This window comes from Lissotriton vulgaris, chromosome 3_1 (assembly GCF_964263255.1).
Source record: "Lissotriton vulgaris chromosome 3_1, aLisVul1.2, whole genome shotgun sequence".
Lineage (NCBI taxonomy): Eukaryota > Metazoa > Chordata > Amphibia > Caudata > Salamandridae > Lissotriton > Lissotriton vulgaris.
In genome coordinates, this window is record NC_141689.1 from 550,839,447 (window position 1) to 550,852,228 (window position 12,782).

The following is a 12,782-nucleotide window of genomic DNA, read 5'->3' on the forward strand; positions in this document are numbered from 1 at the left end:
CAAGCTGGCCGCCAACATGTGAGTCTCTTGGGCTGGACGAGCCGATCTGACTTTTATGCGCTTCATAGGATGGAATCGGTGGCCGTCGGCTGATGGGCAGGGCTCCGTAGCAGCTGCAGTGTGCAGGGTGCCCTTTTGAGTGCCCGAGCAATGGAAACATACTCCCCGCGAACTGCGCCAGTGGCTGCAGCATGGCGCCTTGAATGATGCGGCCTCCCTGAACGAAAAAGAACTGTGAGACTCCGCTTATGGAAGGCAAGAGAACAGCGAAATCAACACTGTTAGCTGTAAGGAAGAGTGCAGCTCGGCAGTGAAGAAAGCCCGGCGAGAGACCGAGGAGACCCCGCCGGAGCTGAGATGGAAAAAAGATTGGGCATTTCGAAAGCTGCGACCAACACAGACAACTGCTGCAAGAGCCTGGACTGGAGGTACTGTCGCCAAGGAGACCAGAGATGAGGGATACGCGCCCGGTAGTGAAAGGTAAGGCCCTGCTCCCTCGAGTGTTGACGTGCGGAATGGGCTGACCCAAGTGAAGTGGACGCTGGGAGCAGAGGGAACACGGTAAGGGCCTCCCTTTGCATAGCCCGACCTAGGTGCCGCGCCTTTGGACTGAAACGGTTAGCATGAGTAGCGTGCTAAATTCTAGACGGAGCATTAAGGGACACTGCACCAGACAAGGAGCGGGAGAGGGGGACCAAAGCAGTGGCTGACCCGGCGGGGGTGAGGACCTCCCAGAGATCTGGTGCGAGGGTGTCTAGAATGGGGCCTACCAGGGGAAAGTATCTCACACCGGGTCACTAACGACAGGAGGACGAGCCTAACCTGGTCAGGAGGTAGGAAAAGTGTCCAGGCTATGAAAGTGTAGACTGGGGGACTATGAGGTGCACTGGAAATTACACCCCTCAGCACTAGAGACTTTATTAGGAGCAGCATCAAGAAGCCCCTGGCACATAAAACCCCCGAGTCCTGCCGACAGCGCAAGCCACCACCATGAGGTAGGATCGGGGTGAGACCGCTGTATTGCCTGAGTTGTACGTGGCATAACCAGATGAGTGGAACTTGGGGAACTCCGACGGGGTCTGCGGGTAAAGGGTGTCTGAGTGTCCCATCGCCGGAGGCGAATGGAGCAGAAGTAACCAGTGAAATGCTGTTATCCAGAACTCCTAAACCTGGTCTCACTGGGCACTGGACAGTAACGGAATACTAGGACCTTGGCCCGAGGTCTCCTGACGGCTTGATCAGGCCACTCCAAGCATCCTCCGTAAGTGGGTAGGTCACCGACTTGGCTCAGTTGACAGATATGCTGTACAAGCCTCCGAACTTAGTGGATTCTCTTATCAGAGGATTTAGGTTAACAGCGGGATTCTTAGCATATAAAGGTACATCGTCAGCATAAATCAATACAAGCCCACCTGGGGAGAGAAGGCCAGGCCTCTGTGCGCATGGTGCTGTCTGAGCTGCTTTGCCAGGGGCTCCATGGCTACAGCAAAGAGTATGGGGGAGAGCGGGTATCCCTGTCTGGTTCCCCGTGATATTGAAAATGAGGGTGAGATCTCCTCATTAACCCTGAGGTGCGCCGTGGTTCTAGCATAAAGAAGGCCAATTAGCTGGACAAATTTAGGGCTAAAACCCAGGTGGGACAGCAGTGCAAAAAGATGCGGCTATTCAAGCGAATCGAAAGCCTTGTGGCATCGAGAGAGATTGCAGCTGCCGCAAGCGAGGGGTCCACCTCCTGAAGTATGGCAAAAAAGGTATGCAAATGATGCGTGGTGGCTCTACCCGACACAAATCCGGATTGAACTGGCTTCACTATTAGATAGCAGAGGAAGGAGTCGAGAGGCAATCAACTTGGCTAGAATTTTATTATCTACGTTGATCATAGCCAGAGGACTATATGAATCGCACTGCTGCGAGCCTTTATCAGGCTTCAGGATAGCTATGATAAGCGCCTGCAAGTGACGGAGGAAGTTCACCCCTCTTCAGTGATTCGCTATACATATTGATAAGATGGCGAGCCAAGAACGCTGCATACTCCTTATAACATGCAGCCGATAGGCCGTCTAGACCCTGGGTCTTGTCCCCAGGAAGGACACTGATGGCCTGTATGGCTTCTTCCTCTGTAAAAGACTCATCTAAAAAAAGAGGATGCCAATCCTCACCTACGATGCTCCGTAGAGTGACGAGAAAAAGGAGAGCGTTACTTCCTGAACTGCTGACTGACCCACTGCTCGCTCATTGTCCTCCATTTGGAGTTCAGTAATAGAATCGTTAGCCCATGGCCTTCTAAGCAAGCCTGCCAGGGATTGATCCACACTCTCTCCCTCCCCATATCTTCTAGCGCAGGTCTCCTTACCAAGATAGTGTGCCTCCCGTGCCACAGCCTCCCCATAGCCATCAATTTTAACACGTATAAGACTCAGCACTTGCGCACTACGGGTATCGAAGAACTCGCGCTCAAGTCCTCTGATCTCTGTTTCCAATTTCCTCGAGTCCCCTCTGAGACCCTTCAACGCTCTTGCCTGTTTGGCTATCCATTCACCCCATATTACTGATTTAAACGCCTACCATAAAACTTAGCAGGAGTCAACCATGGCAACATTCGGCTCGAAATGTTCCACTATTGCTGCATGAATAGCCTCACAGAAAACCGGATCGCTCAGGACTCCAGGAGGCTGTCTCCACATTAACATTCTACCAGGGCCCTCCGGCAAGCTAAGCTCCAACAGAACTGGTGAGTGGTCTGATAGAGTTCTAGAGAGGTAGGTTGCAGAAGTCATCCATGGCTCCACATCACAGGATACCAACCAGTAGCCTATCCCTGACCAGGAAGAGAATGCAGTGGACACGCAGGTGCCCTCCTGACTCTCCCTATGTCTACCCTGCATACGTCAGTCTTTTTTTTGAAAATTTCTTTATTGACAATAAAGGTCACTTAATACAGTACAATCTTCCGTTCAGTGTGTCTCAGCATCGTGACATACAACTCAATATTGTAAACCAGGATTATCATTTTCCATTTTCTGCTGATAGTAATAACCCTCAACTCCCAAACACCCTCCCCCTAACCCTCCCCTCCCCAGCACTTACTCAATCCTCAAATTAGTTCTATGGTGGTTTGGTTTCAATCTCTATGTTTCAGTTGGCATCTGTCGGGAATATCGGTCCCCATGTATACAACATACAATTACAACAGATTGTGTTATCTAGGTCCGCTTCTCGGTTCTCGGTTCTTGGGCATGTCCGTTCGCTCGCACATTGTTCCCCTGTGTCGGGCAGTAGCCTTGTTCTAGTCCCCATGGTCCTGTACGCCCTGTTCAAATGCTAGGAGTAATGCATTCCACTCTAATGAGATTGGATGTTTCCTGAGTCCTCTGCGCTCTTCCCTATGTAGTTCCTGTCCCTCAGCTTTGCCCCACCTGATCGTCTCCCCACTCTAGGTCTCTACTTCCGGGGGCCTAGCCGACTTCCATCTCATCGCCACCGCCCTCTTCGCTAATAACAGTACCAGGTCTACGAATCTGGTATCCACACTTCTCTTTCTGGCCTAGCCCCAGCAAACAATAAGAAGCAGATGTGTAAGGTCTACCTGGCGCTATGTCATTCAAAATGTGGTGTATCGTACCCCAGTAGTGTCCCAGCTTAGGGCAATCCCAGAACATGTGCATTATGCCTGCATCTTCCTGTTGGCATCTGGGGCAGTTGTCAGCTGCTTCCGGGAAAATTACGTGTATCTTGTGTGGAGTCAGGTATGCCCTATGTACGATCATTAATTGTATGAATTTAAACTTAGGGTTTCGGGACACTTTCCTTGGCAGTCTCAGTACCAGCCCCAATTCCTTGTCACTCAACACTCTTCCCATATCTACCTCCCAGCGTAACCTTGCATACGTCAGTCAATTCATTATCTGCTATGATGGAATGAAGTTGGGCCGCTACCCTGGGGTGTGGTCGACAGGATCACGCTGGGGGTTTAGAATTACATTAAAATCCCCTGCCCACAAAACTGCACCAGTTCCCAAAGAATCCACTAGCCTCCAAATGTAAGCTAAAAAGGTATGGATCGTCCACATTTTGACAATACACGAACACAAGCCTGATTGGATATCCTCCAATCGTGCCAGCTAGCATTACGCATCTACAGTGGCGGCTCCTCCGCTAAGCCAAAGGAGCATCGTCCCACTGCTTTTAAGCAGTGACTCTGCAGGAAAAATAAAATAACTCAAAGTTATTATCATTTTATTTTTTCCTTGTTTTGGCAGCTTTCCGGGAGGGGCGGACGGGGCTGCACTGCTGACTGAGGCGAACAGGGGAGGAGTGGTTTGCATTCCCTAAAGTGTGCATGAATGTTTGGCCAGCCCCTGGCTATGTGCTTCCCACCTATCCAACCTGCTGGCAAGCGCACCTTCGCTTTCCGTCAAATGTAGCTCTTGCAGTAAACCGATGTCAAACTCCATGCCAACCCAGACAAGCCATCAACAATCACACTTTTCGTTTATCATTCATACCATGTATATTCCATGTAACCTTCATTAGCAACATTGGGATAGCGACTCCATCTCCCTAGCCAATGATCTCAATTGATGGTAAGTCCCGAGAGGTCCCCCTTGTGCCTCAATGCTATAATGACCTTCCAGAGACAAGACAGAAGAAAGAAGAGAAGGAGAAAGAACTAGAGACAGACATATCAATGCAAAGCTTCCCCTCCACATCCACCCCTCACCCACTCCTGTCCCCAATCGGGCTGGAAAAAGAACCCACACACCTAACTGCAGCCTCCTAGGGCTAACTGTGTAGAATTTGAAGGGAATCATCCCTAAGGGGGAACACTAGTAGCCCAGTAGACCTAGCACCGAATGAGCTGGGGGCCGGACCAGAAAGACAGCCAGCAGCCACCAGCTGAAAGTAATCGAGGGAAGAGCATCACTGTCACATGTGCATCCTTCAGCCAGATGGAGAGCATCTCGAGCCCCATGCCATTGCTCTAGTCGAGCTAGATTCCAGCAGTTCTCCCTCACCTAAATTGCCCAGCTAATCAGTCATTATCACTGGTGTGGCCAGCATTCCCATTGTCAACAGCTCCTGTAGGGTCTCAACTAACCCGACCAAGTTCAATGACAAACTTAGCCACAGCCTTAGGATCATTGAAATAGTAAGTTTTGCCTGCATGGAAGATGCGTAGCTTCGCAGAGTAGAGCAGCGAGTACCAAGCTTCTATTTTTTGGAGCGTTCTTTTCACCAGCAGGAAGTTGTGCCGCTTGCACCGCCATCGTGAAGTCTAGGTAAAACGATACTGCATTACCTTGATATTACTGTGTTCGCTCTGCTCGTGCCAGCCCAACCACAGTGTCCCTCTCTCTGTAATTCAAGAGGTGCGCAATAATCAGGTGAGCTGCCGTTCCCGGCGGAGGTCTCGGGCCCAATGATCTGTGCGCCTTCTCCACTACACAGAAGCGCGATAGGGAATCCCCAAACAAAGATTTTCACATGTCCTCAACATAATCTTCTTCTCAATTCATTTTAGTCAGTTCTGGAACTCCAACAAATTCCAATGTTGAACATATGGGCTCTCGCTTCTAGGTCCTCGTTCTTGTTACATAGAAGTTCAAGCACTTTCTCCATAGGGAGCAACTTTTCTTTTGTCGTGTTCCCCTCATCTTTCACCAATAGGTGTACTTTGTTCCAATTGGTCCAGCCTTTCAACATTTCCAGAGACCTTGTCTCTCAGCCAATCAAAGCTGTCTGCCAGGGAGACAGTTGTATTATCAATCCAAGTTAGGGACTGTTTGAGGTCTTGGAACATCTCCCTTGTGTCAGGTTCCTGAGAGCTAGCGGAGCTGGTTTCTATCTTCAATGCTTCCCCCTCGGGGGGGGGGGGTGTCCACATCCTTGGACTGTCTGCGTGACTCAAAAGTCAGCTTAGACTGCCTAGCATCCGATTTCCCCATCCGGACCAGGAGAAGATGACACTCGCCTGCAGCAGACTTGGCAGTTCTGCCCGGAATTCCCTCTCAGATGGGCGACGAAATCGACCAAATATTTGGGCATATGGCTGAGTAGGGAGCCTGATGCTCTCTGAAGGGCGAAATATGATAGCTTGATTGGTTGGCTCGAAGATCAGCTAGCTAAATGTACACATCTGCCGCTGGACGGATAGCCATAGCCAAAATGGTGATATTTCCCCAAGTTCTTTACCTCTTCATAAACCTTCCCCTTCCTTTCTCTCGGGGGTTCAGACAAAGACTTCGCTCCTTTTTGGTTTCGCTGGTATGGGCAGGAAAACAGCCCAGACTTGCATGGGAAGCCCTTACGCTCCCCTTTGATCAGGGAGGACTTGGCACGCTGGGTATGGACTTGTATTATAGCTGCGCACATGCACAGTTCTGATTTTTCTGGTTTTTCCCCACGCAGTTAATGTCCCATACAGCGCCAGTGCATGATCACGCTTCCAACGGATAAGGGGGTGCTGGGATCTTCCGATTTCAAAGCAAAATGTATAGCTGGACAACTGCAGTGGTTATCAAACTGGCCCGCTGGCCATAATTTATTGGAAGTAAATCTAACTGTGGCACAATTGAAAAATGGCTGCCTTCACCGGTTTTTGTGTCCGTCTTCCCAATTTCTACCCACTCATAAACTGCTATTATGTATTGTGATGTAGTACTGGAAGATATTACTAAGCTATTCCTTAGTTCGAGCGCCTAACTTTCCCAATATACTGCCTAGCCTGCATACCGCCTCAGGTATACTAACGAGTAGGAGGCTTCTACTCTGGGCACACGAAGAAGTCACCACAGTGAGTGACCTATATACAGAAAACGCTCTCATGACTCACAAAGATTTTACACAAACACAACCTCCCAGACACCCTTTTCCTAACACATGCCAGTCTCCTACTGTACATGTGTCGACTTTGGGCACCTGGCGATCATTAACCACAGACATATGAATTATTGAGGGAGATGCACACGATGGGACATTGTCAACACTCCGGCGGCACTGCTGTCTGTATGTTTGTCCCAGATCCCGCCACTCCCTACGGAGGCAGGGAGGAGCACAAGCAGATGCAGGGCCCCTCACCCCCTCTGCCACATCCGATGTTAGTCCCAATGTTCCAAAGGGTACAGATAGCAGTCCCCCTCACTCTTCTACGGCTCCTCCCTGTTAAATAATCTCAGGGTCAATCGCCGCTCCTGCAACCTCACTCATAAAGGCAGCAGACCTCCTATTCACTTGGTGGTCTCCCAAGCCTCAGGTACCCTGAGGCACAGACATGTCTTTAACTCCACACTCAATTTCCCACCTGTCTGTTGTTCCACCAGCCTCCGCTCTCCGCGCTGTTATTCCTCATCCTGGCTGCGCCAGTTCGGTATGAAGCCTCCTCTCAGCAGCCTCCGCGTGGCCCGACGATCCTCCACAGCCACGTAGAGCCAGCAGCCTCTGTGCTGTCAAGCCCCATCTCCCCAGCATGCCTGCCAGGTGAGTGCCCCGACCTCTCGCCTCAGTAGGTCCCATCTCCTGCAGCTACGCTGAGCTGGCGAGTGGCGCCCGGGCTTCCCCAGGTGAGCGAGCGAGCGTGCGGTTGGCCAAGCAGGCCTGAGCTCACAGGTATCAAATCACGGGTCTCCAAGATCAAACGCAGACCCGGGCCCCCAGCTTCTTTACTCAAAGGACCCCAACCACACAGTCAAGACGAAGAGGATGGGTGATACTGGCTCATATAAATGACAGATTTAGACCGCAGTTAACAGAGCCCCTCTTAAGTGCGGCCGTCTTCCGGCCAGGCTCTCTGTAGCCCCCCACCTCAACCTTCTGTGGAATGTATGTATTTTTACTGTGGAGTGTTATCTTGGTATCTTCTGTTTCTTATTCTGTTTTATGTGGGTAAATGTATTTTAATATTTTGTTCTTATTTGATTGTTTTTTAGCTCCATTCCTTTTATGTGTTCATGTGGCATGGTGCGGATGGGAATCCCTCAAGCTGATAATGTCAAAAGCTTCATACAGCAGAAAGTTAGTGTCTGCTAAGGTCAGTAATCTGTATTCATGTGTCTTGTCTAATATACATTTATTATCTTTTCCTTCCTATCACAATTCAAACATAGTAATGTACAAGTGATTCATAGAACATACATCAAACCCAGAAGAACAGAATATTTTATACTGCTTCTTAAGTTTAGATTCGTGTGTTGTGTCATCTAGTGGAGTTTCTTTATCTCATTCTTTACTCTTGCATTTAATTTGGATCTTTAAAATATACAGAAGCACATAGCAGTTACGTTTCTTGCTTACAATTCACATTATTAAATGTACACTGGAGGCAGATCAGGATTACCAGCTTTTATTTTGCACCTAGTGGTTCTGAATTGCAGCGGGTAAGCATCTTGTGGCTACAACAAGGTCCGCACTTAACGTTTCTGATCAAATTAAGTCTATAAATTTGTCATGCTTACGACTAATCTTAAATATGCATTTGCCAACACCTTTTTATCTTATCATTTCTGTTTGTAAGCTATACTCCTTTCTTTTTGTCTCTAATACAGATCACAGACTGGGTAGAACCATCATTCGAAGATTTATTTGGAAACTCAGTACTCACATCAGCTCCTCCAGGAGCCAATCCATCCGAAGGGATAAAGAGACACCATAAGAGTAAAGACAAGCCCTCTTTACACACCAGCTTCCAGAGCAAGTCATTGCACAGAAAGAGAGAAAAGCCCTTCTCTATCGAACGAATTTGTGATCAGTCTAAACAACCGGCAGGCGAGTCTTGCAATGATCCATGGATTGATAAATACAAGCCCGAATCACAGGTTCGTAAGGTTACATCTGAATTCACTTTCCGTAACAGAAAACATGGCATGTGTCCATGTAGAAAGAAGCTTTTAAAAGTCTTCCTGTTCAGAGCTAGGAAGCCCTGTCTCCTGTGCCTTGTTTTTTGCAAATCATGTATTTGATTGAGTCCAACTTTTTATCAAAGATGGGTTATCTGTGCTTTATTTAAGGATGCCTGCCATCTTTTCCTATATGTAACAGCAATGCAAACTCCTGCAGCAATGCACAGTTTCATATGCAAGTTTGTTTTTGCACAAAGAATCCATCTATGGGTAAGCATCTTTGTGGGCATACAACATGTTATGTGTGTTCCCAGCCATATCTTTGTCTTTTGAAATGTGGTGCTAAATGGAACCGTATCAGGTTCTTGCTTGGCAAAGTTTGCTCTTTTGTTGGTTCTCATTTTAAAGAAGATGCACATATTTATTTAAATCGTTTTTTTCTAAAGTCAAATTGGGGGTGAAGGTTTAGGAGTAGTGCAGCTTGCTAAACTCTGTTATTCGCTCGCTCTTCGTAGGCGGCTGCCGGGAGAGCTCACACCAGCTTTGACACTCATTACACTCGCTACATAGCCTGCTTCCAGGCCGATTTTAAAAATTGCATTTTGTCATTGTGTTCTCATTTTATTTTCGCTTTGTGGCAATTTTATTCAGGGACACGCTGACATTTCATTTTAGATTCACATAGGGCTTAGTACAGCCTCGAACTAGGAGGCGAAGGGCACTGTACGCGGCGGCCATCTTGGGGAGGTTCCCCATGGTCGGTTGGCGCTCTAGTCCTGGTTAACCCAGCACTCGGTGCAGATACTTAAACACGCCCTCATGCAGCGGACGCGCAGTGCGGACGCGCCGTAATAGCGCCGGAGGTAAGCCCGTCTGGGCCCGTCCGGGCCAGGACGGACCCAGGGCCCAGCCACTCTGCCTCTTCAGACCTCATCCACCCTCACATAACGTACAGTCGCAATACCCTACTGTCACTAAGGAATAATGTAAACATTCAATGTGGAATACTAACAACACACACCAGAACTTTACCTTCATGTACAGGGTGCGAGTTCAGCTTCACCCAGGATATTACTAGGCACAATGAAGCCTCTCCCCGCCCAATTTCCTTAGGACTACTCAATTGTAGATCCCTTCCTGGTCACGCGATCTAGCTTCATTTACTCTTAGAGGAACAAGAGCTCGATGTCCTATTTCTTACGGAAACCTGGACCACCGAGAGTTCCGACCCTGATATTGTCCGTGCACTCCCCCCTGGCTATACTATCCTAAGGCAAAACCGGATTGATACGAGAGGTGGAGGCATCGGCATTATTCTAAGAGAAGAAATGACAGGCAGAATTGAGAAAGTGAACATCTCTGGAGCTGAAAGTTTTATGTTCACCATTGCACTCTCTTCCACCTGCACCCTATCAGGACTGCTAGTATATAGATTCCCAGGCACATATGGGCAATTTTGTGAGGAACTGTTTACTAACGCAATCACCCTTGCATGCACTTCCTCCAACTTCACAATCCTAGTTGATTTCAATATACATCTTGATGAGCCCGATTCCCCCGCCTGTCTCAAACTAACTTCCAGTTTGGAAGCACTCCAGCTAACTCAACTAGTCGTAGGGCCCACGCATAAAGCTGGGCATACCCTGGATCATTGCTACACTAATCTAGGAAATTTGAAGTTCACCGACTCAATCAGTATCCCTTGGTCAGACCATAAATTGCTACGTTTCAGTCTGTCCTTGATGGGAAAGGACAGACCTGCAGTTGCCTCTAAGAGGATAACTCGAGTTTGGTCCAAGCTCCCGGTGGACAGCTGGAATTCCAACCTTAGGGAATCCTTACCTAGTCTAAAGAATGACCCCACAGAAGCTAACGCCCAACTCAATCAGTGGGTCAAAAATTCTCTAGACTTGACCCTCCCCAAGTCTCAACTCTCTCACAAACTAGGAGAGAAAAAAAAACCATGGTACACCAAAGAACTTAGAGCACTCAAGCGGTGCTGTAAACAAGAGGAAAGGAAATGGAGGAAAAGCTTCACTGTTGCTAGTAAGGAGAGCTATAAGTTAGCATTGAAGAGATATAAAGATGAAATTAAAACTACCCAAGCCAACTATTTCCAGGAAAAAATTAACACCTCAGCCAATGCTCCCCGCGACATTTTTAAAATCTTTAAATCCCTGATTACACCACCTGCCTCTCTAGTCGATCCCAGTAAAGCACAATTACGCTGCAATGAGCTTGCCACCTTTTTCTCCCAAAAAGTTATAAATATCTACTCCTCTTTCCCTCATTCCCCTCCGGAATTTTGTGTTGGGCCGACAGAAGACATGGCAGAGCTTAAGGATTTCCCTCCTATAGATGGCCCGACCACTCAGGCACTGCTTAAAAATTTAAAATCGGGTTCTCCTCTTGACCCTGCACCCCCTGTGTTCCTTCATCTGGTTTCAGAGACCGTTACCCCACTGGTTCAGGAGGTGATAAATTCCTCATTGAAATCTGGTATGGTGCCCCCTGTGTGGAAACAAGCCAGAGTAAAGGCACTCTTAAAAAAACGAATCTCAATTCTGAGGATTGGGCAAACTACCGGCCGATATCTCTACTACCATGTGTCAGCAAACTAGCTGAAAAATATGTGAACTCCCAGCTCTCGACCTTCCTGGAGGAAAGGAATGCTCTTCATTCCACGCAAACTGGCTTTCGTAGCCTCCAGGGTACAGAAACCGCCCTCATCACGGTAGTAGAGGAAACTAGGAAAATCCTCGACAACGGAGGTAACGCCGCAATACTTCTCTTAGACCTCAGCGCGGCTTTTGATACCGTGAATTATAACATCTTGCTCCAGAGGCTAAGAGAAGTAGGGGTTGGGGGCCAGGTACTTAACTGGCTTTGTTCCTTCCTAACGGAAAGGACCTTTGCAGTCTTTGAGGACAATGTGTCCTCCCCTCAAATGTGTCTCCAGTGTGGTGTTCCTCAGGGCTCTTCCCTCAGCCCCACCCTTTTTAATATCTATATGAGGCCTTTGGCTGAGGTGGTTCTGCCCTGGGGAGTACAACTGGTGACATATGCAGATGACACACAATTGATCATCTCGCTATCATCTAAGAACGCCCCCTATAATAACCTCTCCTCTTGTCTGGAAAACATTCATGCTTGGATGGACAGTTCCTTCTTAAAATTGAATGGTGCCAAAACGGAGGTGATGCTTCTTGGACACAAGCCCCCGTCTAATATCGATGATTGGTGGCCATTATGCCTTGGTCAGCCTCCCCCGCCAAGAAACCAAATTAAGAGCCTTGGAGTTTGGCTCGACCCCGCTCTTAACCTCGGAGTACAGGTTCGCAAGGTAGCTGGGACCTGCTTTGCCTTGCTGAGACAACTCAGAAAAGTCATCAAACTCCTCCCATTCGATTCCAGGCGGATTCTGGTACAAGCCTTGATATTATCACGGCTTGATTACGCTAACGCTCTCTACTTGGGAGCCCCGCAAAGTACCTTGAAAACCCTTCAGACTGTGCAAAATTGTGCCGCATGTCTATTGCTGGACATCCCACAGAGAACATCCGCCAGACCTGGGTTGCGCCATTTACATTGGCTACCCGTGCAAAGGAGGGTAGAGTTCAAGGCTTTGATCACTGTACACAAAGCATTCTATAAGACTATCCGCTGGACTAATTCAAGCCATGTTCTCCACCTACCTCCCTTCACGGACCCTCAGATCTAGCAATAAAAATCTGTTAGTGGTCCCAAAAACAAGGAGAGTACGTACAGGCGGGAGACGCTTCTCCCTTCAAGCGACCAACCTCTGGAACAACCTTCCTGACTTCATCAGGTTGGAATCCAACCACCAAAAATTCAGGAGGCTGGTAAAAACTCACCTGTTTGCCTAATCTATTGAATGAGTGAGCGAAAAGGCGCCGGTATGCCTTCGGGTAGCTGTGCGCGGTACAA

At 48.3% G+C, this 12,782-nt stretch overlaps 1 protein-coding gene across 1 annotated transcript in view; it reads left to right on the plus strand.

Annotated features, from left to right (window-relative positions):
- The window catches only part of RAD17 (RAD17 checkpoint clamp loader component), a 416,585-nt gene that overhangs the window by 35,791 nt on the left and 368,012 nt on the right, over nt 1-12,782 (plus strand). Inside the window, exons 2-3 of the mRNA XM_086960823.1 lie at nt 7,926-8,026; nt 8,541-8,810. Coding sequence (XP_086816949.1) covers nt 7,985-8,026; nt 8,541-8,810 — 312 coding nt within the window. The 5' untranslated portion in view covers nt 7,926-7,984. The remainder of the gene's footprint in view (nt 1-7,925; nt 8,027-8,540; nt 8,811-12,782) is intronic.